This window comes from Rhagoletis zephyria, unplaced genomic scaffold (assembly GCF_001687245.7).
Source record: "Rhagoletis zephyria isolate East Lansing unplaced genomic scaffold, Rhagoletis_zephyria_1.1 Rzeph_scaffold_11774, whole genome shotgun sequence".
Lineage (NCBI taxonomy): Eukaryota > Metazoa > Arthropoda > Insecta > Diptera > Tephritidae > Rhagoletis > Rhagoletis zephyria.
Genome location: NW_016168850.1, coordinates 1 through 10,751, shown reverse-complemented (window position 1 = coordinate 10,751; position 10,751 = coordinate 1). Strand labels below are relative to the sequence as shown.

Sequence of the window (10,751 nt, the reverse complement as noted above, 5' to 3'; positions counted from 1 at the left end):
TGTATATTAAAAAGTTTTTTTATATTATTTATTTTTAATTTTGGATTTTGGCTCCTATTCCACTAGAAAACACTATAGTTAATACACCATTAGCACTTTTTCTGAAAGATTTCTCTTTATTTTATCTTAAGGCTCGATTCTTGGGGCATTGAGTGCTGTACCCGAGTGGCCAGATTGGAAAAAGAAAAGCTACCTTTAAACTCTAATAACTCGTAAACTATCAGCTTTCACAAAAAAATGTATATAACAAAAATGGTTATACTAGTCGATATCTTTATTTTTAACATTTATTGTTGTTTTGAAAAAGATTTCTAAAATATCTTTGCTTATTTGTACCTTATTTAATGGTAATTTGTAACTATTAATTGCACAAAAAATTAAAAAAAAGGAAATTGTACTCCTTTTTTAGGTCTTGTACTGCGTTTTTTCTATCGAAAATGTAAATGTACTCCTTTCTCCGTTTCAAAATCTGGCAACCCCAAACAGGGCTCGTTAGAAAAAGTTATTGTTTTGTGTATAATACATTTATTTTTCATACTACTATGGAAATTATCATTTAATCAAATTTCGAAAAAATTTAAATGCGTCCTGGTCCGTTTTTACGAATCACAAATCGGTCCATAATATTGTGGCGAATACTGAAAACACGAATGGCAGGTGAAAGCAAAACCGAAAAGGATGACAGGTGGTTCTATGCAGTGGAGAAGGACGGGAATGTTCGATAACGATAACTTTCGATAAAAACCTTCTGGAGTTACCATAGCTGTAAAGCAATGCTGGTATATAAAGGCCTTGCTACAGTGCACGGAAAGTTCACTTGTAAGACAAACAGTTACGAGTTAAGTTGCGAATAAGCAAGCTATCAGTAAATTTGAAGTTACCAAGTAAGTATTGTAAATCGTTGCAAATAGAGAATTGCCTTAACAAGTATTGCAAAGTGTTTGTTGCACAATAAAGTCAATTGAATTTATTTTTCTTCTAAAAATGTTCAGGTGGGTAACCTTTTAAAATTTCAGGTGGGAAGTACCATACCCACGTTTTCCGCCGCCCTGTATGTAGATCTACATGGCTCACGTTGATCGCAACGTGGTCCCGTAGGCGGTATCTTTTTCCTCTCCAGCCCCTTCACAGTCCTCATCGCACCAATTGTTTTTACGGCCTCGCTGAAATCCGACTACTTCTTTGGCGGTTGTTCCTAATGAGCGGGAAATGTAGTTTCAATGCTCGCGTATGTCGGTTTCTTGAAGAGTGCTCTCAGAGAGCAGGTGTGAAAGTAGAGTGGCGAATAAATTAGCGGTCTGTTGTGATTACAGCATTTCGGCGTTAATCTTTCTTTGCGTTGTTGGGCGCACATTTAGCTTTTTTTAAGTTGTTTCTAACATTCGCATTCGCATTCCAAAAATTCGCGAATGTCAAAAATATGACATTCGAAACATCCCTAGTATGTATGTATCCCTAGTATGTATACGTAAAATTTTGTGATAAATAGTTTTACAAATGTATTTGGACTTAAAATTTTTGTTTTAATAAATTATTAATTAAATAAATTATTATTGTAAATTATTATTTTAACAAATAGATATACAAATATGGTAAAAGTGCACTTTAGCGGAACCAGGCCAAAATTGACAAAAAAAATCGAGAGGGGTATCAATCGACGCGTTTTAACGCCAATATTAATAATGCGGGAGCGAAAGTTATTTATTTATTAATCAACAACAAACAGGGTGTTTACAGACTATATGATAGATACATACAAAGACTTTATGACTAGAGCCTTAAGTGTAGATTCTTAAAAGTAGACTTAGAGTATGAGAAATCAAAGCCTAAGGCACTCCGCACACGACTCGTCTCGTCATCGTATCGTCATTGGCTCGTCATGCATGCAGCATACGCTTTTTTGTCGCACCCGTGTGTTTAAATGGGGAACCGCACACGAGCCGACAGCTACGCGTAATCGTCGCAGCATGCATGCAGCACGACGACTATCGTACAGCATTGTCGGTTGCTTGTCGTCATGTACGATAGCACGCTTGCAGTTTGTTTATGTTTTTCGGTGGGTGCGTTTACTACGAGTTCTGTCACAAAAATGTCTTCTGAAATTGTAAATTCGTGCAATTAATAGAAAATCGCGCGTGCCTATACAATAATAATTTACAAGAATATTCCAACAAAAATATAACGGAAAGAGCTTGGAGCGAAATAGCTCAACAAATAAATTGGTCAGGTATGTATGTATCTGTACATGAAAGTGTGCCGTTCGGTTATTTGTGCAATGATTTTGGATTATTGTGTCCAAACGCGTGAGTCGAATCAAACAATTTTAACATACGCGTGTAGTAAAAAGATTAAGCTCTAATCTAAAATAATGGTTTCAAATTTCCGTCCACTAATTTATTTATTAATTTCGGTTTAAAATGTGTATACACCGCCGACCAGCTCCTGCAAATGTACGGTACGGTTATTTGTACAATGATTTTGGATTATTATGTCCAAACACGTGACTCGAATCAAAAAGTTTTAACATACTCGTGTAGTCAAAAGATCAAGCTTTAATTTAAACCTAATTTTAAAATCATTATTCAAATAACCGAACATTTCCCCATGAAAATGGCTGTGCGTTTATATTTTTTTCAGTTTATTTATTGTGTACTATAGACGCAAGATTTTAATAAGTTTTAGCATATTATTTTGTTATTTAATTTGGTTAATATTGTTTTATAAAAATATAGTTCATTCTTTAGCAAAACCCGTGTAAATCCAAGTTTCAAACTTTGTGAAATATTTTTTTAATTTCGAGCTTTTTATTTAGATTTTTTAAAAAGATTTAACATATTATTTTGCTGTTATTTAATTTTGTTTATTTTTTATTAAAATATAGTTTACTTTTTACATCTGCAACAAAAAAAATCTAAGAAATCAACGGTAGTTTTTAGCAATTTGAAACTTTTACTTTATTCTACTAGAACTGAATGGGCCACAAAACTGCACACTCTAAATCTTTTTTGTAAGAAATCTAAATAAAAAGCTTGAAATTTTTACGGACGTTTGTTTAATATTTTCTTTTAAATATTGCACAAAGTTTGAAACTTGGATTTACACGTTAAAGAATAACAGCAAAATAATATGTTAAAATTGGTCAAAACATGGTGCAGTTATAATCTTTTCGACCACTGTATGTATTTATAAACAATAATTCCATTGCCACGGCAAAGCTACATTTGATAATACAAAATAGTTAGCTAAATAACTGCGCAAATCTTGAGGTGAAGTATTTTCGTTTATATTAAAATTGTGTGTCTCTGGCAGAATTTCTTGGCTTTGTTGGATACGTGTAGCTTCTTGTAAAGAGGTTCTGTATGGTACCCCGTCTGTTATTCGTATATAATTATGTAAAATACAAGCACTCTGAACGATTGAAATAATAGTTTCGTATTTTCGGCAACGTATAGGTGTTAAAAAAACCTGGAACTTCTGAGTCATCATTCCGAAAGCGCACTCTATATTTTTTCTACCACGACTCAATCTATAATTGAATATTCGCCTTTTATTATTTATATTTCTTTCGGGGAAAGGTCGCATTATATTTTTCCTCAAGGGGAATGCGCTGTCGGCCACAAAATAATACGGAAATTGATTGTCACTTTCGTCATACGGAAGTCTGCTTGAAGATGGTAAATTATTATTGCTATCCAACCAACGACCAAAAGTTGAAACGCGGAAAACACCTCCGTCGCTATTTCGACCCGCAAAGCCACATTCTGTACTTGTAAATAAGCCATCAGCATCGCAACTAGCCATTAAAATTACCAAATGATAGTTTTTATAATTAAAATTGGCTGATCCGGAATTCGGGTACTTTTGAATTCGGATATGTTTTCCATCGATAGCCCCTAAGCAGTTCGGTAATTGCCATAAGTCAAAAAATCTTTTTGAAATATCTTTCCATCTTTCCGTACTAGGAAGTGGCATATATTTTTGCTTTAGCGAGTTCCAAATGGCTTTAGTAGTTTCTTCTACGACTAGTCCAACGGTTGTTTCACCTCTTTGGAAATATAAACCCAAAGCAGTAAACATGCATCCAGAAGTCAAGTACCTAAAATATGTATAAGACAACATTTCTATAAAAATTTTAATTTATGAATATTAGCTCGCTATTATACATACAGTCATGTGAAAATCAATAGGAACACAATATTTTTACCACTTTTGGGTATTTTTCTATTGTTTGGTTAATGTTTATTATTTTTTTTTTATAAAAATGCAGCTCATTATCTAACAAAAACCATATAAACCCAAATTTCAAACTTTGTAGAAAAAAAAATTGTTAGTACGCAGTTTATCAAATTATCAAAAATCAACGCGAATTCTTAGCTACTTGAAACGTGCAACTTTCTGAAGCTAGAATTGAATAGGCTATAAACCTGCGTACTTACAATTTTTCTATAAAATCTTAATAAAAAGTTTGTTGTTGTAAAATGTTGTTGAATTTTTTTTTCCTACAAAGTTTGAAATTTGGGTTTATAGGGTTTTTGTTAGATAATGAGCTGCATTTTTATAAAAAAAAAATAATAAACATTAACCAAACAATAGAAAAATACGCAAAACTGGTAAAAATGTTGTGTTCCTATTAATTTTCACATGACTGCACATATCGCTCATTTACTTCAATAGTGTCATAATTCAAAATATACAAAAAATATACAGAAAATACCGCTACCTCTTCTTCTTTGTTGTGTTCATAGCTGTACCGATTACCAGTAGCTCACTACAACAAAATATGCATTTCTTTTACTATAGGAGTATATGTAAATTCAAAACTTTAAAGCCATTTTACACGATTTTCGGTTTTTTGAGTTATGACACTTTAAACAAAGGAGCAATATGTACATATTTTTCTTTTACAAATTTCTTTGCAGTAGCAGAGTGTAAGGAGAAGTGGAGAAACATAAGGAATGGTTTCGTTCGCAGCCTCAAGCCGCCTCCGAGCGGCTCATCTTCAAAAATTAAGAAAAAGTATTATTTGCACGAAGTAATGCAGTTTGTGTTGCCGTATGTTAAACCAGTCCAACACGCTGAGCAAACTGGTAACATTACCTTGTCAGATTGGGATGTATATCATGCGGAAGAAGTCACGACGATGGAAGATGGGCACGAAAGCGACATAACGTTTGAAACGGCACAGAACACTTCAGCAAGTACGGGGCAAAAAAGGAAACGTAAGAAAGGCTCTGCCGGAAACGACGAAGTCGAAGAGGCCGTCTTAGGCTACATTACTAACAGAAACGCAAAGAAAACCGAAGAAGATTCTCGCAAACTGTTTCTGCTAAGCTTACTCCCGGACGTAAATAGCTTATCAGCCGCGCGTTTCAGGCAATTCAAAATAAGATCTTTGCTCCTGGTGGAAGACCTGTTGAAGAACGAAAACGAAGAATTTATTTTACCAAATCAGGCTTCGCCGTTCGTAGCTACTCCCACACCTTCTCCAAGTGATGCACCAACACCTTCTCGTATAATTTACGCTGAAATGGCTCACGACTTCATTTCTGATGACTCACATGCCCCCACTTTTGCTAGTACGCCTGCTACTTCACCCGATATAGCACCAACTCCGCCAGTTGTAGCACTCACTACAATAGCAGAGAGCTTTCCGGTGATGACCCAGGGTGGAACTCAAACGTTTTTCTTTAGAAAGCAATGAAATAAAAAATAAAAATGTATTTGTACAAAGACAAATAAAAAGAGAGAAGTTGCTGTATTTGCACTGTTTTTACAAGCTTTTATTTAATTTCACTTGTATGTATGTATGTATGTATGTATGTATGTCCTGGAACTTTGCAGTCAATATTTAACAAACTTCCCGATGAGCTACAGACTTGAAACTTCAAACTTAGCTCAGAACTCGAGGACAATACAATTTAAAAGATGTTTTAATCCGCTAGGTGGCGCAGGAGTCGAGATATTTGTAAAACCCGCATTTATGGTCTGATTTGGTTCGTATTTAGAACATTTATTACGTATATGAAAAGAAATTAATCCGAAAAAAATTTTGCCGATAGGTGGCGCAGGAGTCGAGATATTTGGAAAACCCGTATTTATGATCCGATGTGGTTCATATTTAGAACATATATGACTTATATGAAAATAAATAAATCCACAAAAAATTTTGCCGACAGGTGGCGCAGGAGTCGAGATATTTGGAAAACCCGTATTTATGATCCGATTAAGTTCACATTTAGAATGCATATTGCTTACATGAAAAGAAATAACTACACAAAAAATTTTGGCAGTTATGTGGCGCGTGAGTCTATATAATTAAAAATTCGGCATCTGTGCTCAAATTTGGTTTATATTCAGAATAGGTGTATTATCTATTTAAATTGAAATATATTGAAAATTTTGTTTGTTAAGTCAAATTTAGTATAATATTAACTGCAAGATTTCAAAAGACTAAAAAGTAGAAAATAATATTATAGTTAAAAAAACTAAAAACACGCTTTTATTACAAAAAGAACTAAAAAGTATAAAATAATTTGTAGATATAGCGATTCCGTTTAAGAAGAATAGGAAGTTCCCTAACCTGATTTAATTTAACTGTTTTAAGTTAGCTAAAAATATGATTAAAGTGATTGATCCGTAGTTATAGTCAAAATAAAGTGCACTGTAAAGTTTGTTGCAGTTTTTTTACAGACACCCCATTGAAAGTTATGCCAAAAAGCTGCAACTAACTTTACAGTGCACTTTATTTTGACTATAACTACGGATCAATCACTTTAATCATATTTTTAGCTAACTTAAAACAGTTAAATTAAATCAGGTTAGGGAACTTCCTATTCTTCTTAAACGGAATCGCTATATCTACAAATTATTTTATACTTTTTAGTTCTTTTTGTAATAAAAGCGTGTTTTTAGTTTTTTTAACTATAATATTCTTGTTGTAGCTTAAGTNTAAGCGACGTTGCTGGCCCCACTTAGGTCACCCTAGCTCTTGTAACGGTGGTCCAGGGAGCTTTGCTGCTATTTCGACGAGGTTGATTCCAGGCGGAGAGAATTTGAACCTGATGATGAAGATGTGCCTCGGGTCATATCAGATGATCCCATGGCCGCACTGTGCGAGGTATTTTAGCAGGACTGCAGCCTAGAGTTTCCGCCTAGGATTTTCGGGTTTCTCACTGTTATTCTCACATGGTAATTTTTGTAAAAAATTCCCCCAGGTTTCCTTAGAGGGGCTAAGGGGTGAGGATAACTTTTCTTTAAGTTTACACCCCCTGAATTGGGTTTGGAAATCCACACCTTCAACTCGGCCCACCACACCAAAATCAAAAAAAGAATGCTACTTACCTTAACGTAATCATAATCCTTTCCTCCGGGCTAACGCATTCTCTCATATTAGTATTTTGCTTTTGAATAGCCGGCTTGACAATTTCCACAAGCTCCTTAAATGCATTTTTAGACATTCTGTAAAATGTCTGGAATTTGAAATCGTCTTCTTCTAACTCCTTAGCGGCAATGAATAATCTTCTATTTGAGTTGTTTTTAATATATGGATGCACCCAATGCTTCCTTTTTCTTTTATTTCTCCTTCGATGTAGGAGATAATTTAATAAAATAAATTCTTCATCGCTGCTCGACATTTTCACAACTCGTACTTTGACGATAGATAGTCGCATTGTGTGCGGACCTGTTAGCGTATCGTCATCGTCGCTGCATGAAAAATTAGTGTCGCGCCGATGACGATACGATGACGAGGCGAGTCGTGTGCGGAGTGCCTAAGGAAGAAGTATACGCATTAAACTGCGCTAGCGGCCTCCTAAAAGGGCCCTGCAGAAAAAGTATCAATTCATTTAAATAATCAACTTATAGTTAGCGGGATTTCGATAAATAACTAACTTCTAATTAGCTATGACAAAACTAACTTTAAATTAGTTGTGTTCTTAAGCAGTACGACGTTCTTAAGAAATTTGCTACGCTTTCTACTATGGTTTGCTAAAGTTTGTTTGTGAAGAGTACAAGGCACCCTTGTTTCCAACATAAATATTTATTCCATTATTTCGTAGGGAAAAAGTGATACCGCAGGCTGAAAAATATCAGATGTGAAAACTCCTCGGACACTACTATTCACACACACGAAATAACAACAATGTATTTCTTAATCGTTTACTTAAAAGGTCCGTACTTAGCTTTACACATTTAAGCAAAATAAGCATGATCGTTAAGGTTAAGCTTGGAAACCCTGAATAAGCAAAATAAGCAATTCCAAGCAAAATCTTTAACTTTTCGGCCCTGATTATAAGGAATGTAGTTTGGTGCCACAATCCGTAGAGCTGAATGATTGATGATGATGAAACGCAAAAATTTTGAATTTTTTAATCATAAAATAACAGAAAGAGAAAACTCTTGACGCGCAGTTGCAGAATTTCAGTAACTAATGTCATATTACTTTTTAGTCAATATACTACTCGCAATTATTTTTCAGATTTTATAAAGTACATAGTCGCAATATTAAGAATTTCTATACAAAATTAAAGCCGCCCCGCGACAAACGCTAACGAATTAGATTGACTGACGGCGGGCTATTTCTGTACACAACAAATGTGACACAATATCAAAAATTCAGCTTTTATAAAATGATTGCAATTCCTTGTAATGGCAACCCACCATTTGACAGACACTTGACACTTATGCTTGCGCGTTGTTGCGCTTGACACTTGACACTGAAATTCGCGAGTTATTTTTTTTCCGAGCCGTTGAACCGAACCGAAACCTCGGTTCAAAGACCAAAAAAATCGCTTTGACGAACCAATCCAAAAGTGCAAAAACATTTCGAACCGCTGAACCGAACCGACCAAATGTTTCATCCGATTCACAACCCTGGTATTATTAGAGCTGGTGGACGGCTAACAGAAGGCGATAAGCCAGAAGAAGCAAAGCACGCGTTGGTGCTCCCATACGAAGATGGGCTGGTCAAATTATTGCTAGCGGCAAACAACATTTACATGTTGGATCGCAAGGCCTACTAGCAATAGTGAGGCATCAATTCTGGTCCTTAAGAGGTAGACAACTAGTGAAAAGAATAGTGAACAAATGTTATCGGTGTTTTAGGGCAAGTCGTCGTCCCCTATTTCGAATTATGGACAACTTACCTACTGATAGAGGTAGATGCACTAGGCCTTTTCTTAATACTGGAGCTACATTTTTAGGTCCAATATAAATACGCCATCAAATAAGAGCCAAGAAAATTTACAAAGCTTATGTGTGTGTGTATTTGTATGCTTTAGTACAAAGGCAGTTCATATTGAAGTAGTGACCGATTTAAGCTCAGCAACACATCCATTATTTAACCATCGAAAGCACTCTTCTTGCAAATTAGAATTATTATTCAACGCTAGAAAAATACCGAAGATAGAAATAATACCAAGGAAGGAATACTGCGTGCAACTGTCGGCCGATGCCGATTCTTGAATGAGGTAATGTTATTTAGTTATTTGATTATGTTTTCTTTTGTTATTATAAAAGTTTATAAAAGCATTTATTCTTTAAATGAATTTATATTCAGGATTTAATCGGCCGATTCTTTGCAATAATTTCATTAGGAAAAAAAAACTTAATACTTTGAGATGATAAAAGTCCAATAAAATGTTATGTTTGTTTTAATAACATTAAAATCTACACATTATGTAAAAAGAAAAGAAAAAAATAAAAAGTTTATAAAAAAATAATAATCGCTGCCCTAGGACGGGACCCCTCGAGCGGTAGATTAAAGTTTTGCTCACTAGGCCATGGCGGCTGTTGGGTAGTGCAAACAAAATGGCATGTAAAGATACATGCTATCAGCTGAGTGCCTCTGTTTATTTTCACCACAAATTTTTGGTGAACTTTTTGTGTCTCTCTTTTAAAGCAAATAAGTTAACATACCGCAGTAGGCAGCCACAATAATAAAGCAAAATAACATAATGCAGTAGGCAACACAACAACTGAACAAAATCCGTAAGCGCAGCGCAAACAACTACATCAGTTAAAATAAAAAGCGCAGCTGCAGCTCAGGTAACGGAGCCATAACAACGGAAGCGCTTGCCAGCAACAACGAACACCTGCAGTCCAAAATCGTGGGAATCGCAGATTCAGCAAAGAAGAGTCACACGGCAGTCCACGTGAGGTGTTGGCAGTTAGGGAGTTAGGAATTCAGGTGCAGGCACCGCTAAAATCAGTTGTATTGACTCGCTCGGCATTATCGGCTGCCCTTGCATAGCAAGGGAAATAAAAATTATCAAACCAAATTACCGTGTTTGATTTACTGGCGCCCAACGTGGGGCCACGTAAAAATATCCTCGTAAAAGGATACGCTACCGTGGCCGTGGGTTCGGACCCACCATACAAATAAGTTATAAGAGGAAAATTTATTAACTTAAAACAAAAACAAATTAAAGACTAGTAGTGCAAAAAAGGCGTACGTGCCTTACGAAAAACTAAAAACGAAATAAAAACTCTTAAATCAGTGGCCTAAAGAACTTGAAAAAATTTATAATGAAATAAAAAAAATAAAAACACCTGAAGTGATTAATTTAACCAAAAAAAGGCATGATTACCTTGTAAAAATAACTCAAAAAAGCTTAAAAGCAAACTTTTTTCTTTTAATAAAAATTGAGGCCTTGCACGCCAAGCCAAGGCGTAGCCTACGAGGGACAGGACGAATACGCCGTCCCCCCCTACCGGAATAAAGGACCTGGAAAAAAATTACTTTAGCATGAAAC

At 35.2% G+C, this 10,751-nt stretch overlaps 1 protein-coding gene across 1 annotated transcript; it reads right to left on the bottom strand.

Annotated features, from left to right (window-relative positions):
• Positions 1 to 3,075: 3,075 nt before the first annotated feature.
• LOC108377261 (uncharacterized) lies at positions 3,076 to 7,365 on the bottom strand. The gene is made up of 2 exons (XM_017633522.1): positions 7,342 to 7,365; positions 3,076 to 4,096 (listed from the first exon to the last, which is right to left on the bottom strand). The coding sequence occupies exons 1-2, from the start codon at positions 7,353 to 7,355 to the stop codon at positions 3,184 to 3,186; spliced, it is 927 nt and encodes a 308-aa protein (XP_017489011.1). The 5' UTR covers positions 7,356 to 7,365; the 3' UTR covers positions 3,076 to 3,183.
• Positions 7,366 to 10,751: the final 3,386 nt, after the last annotated feature.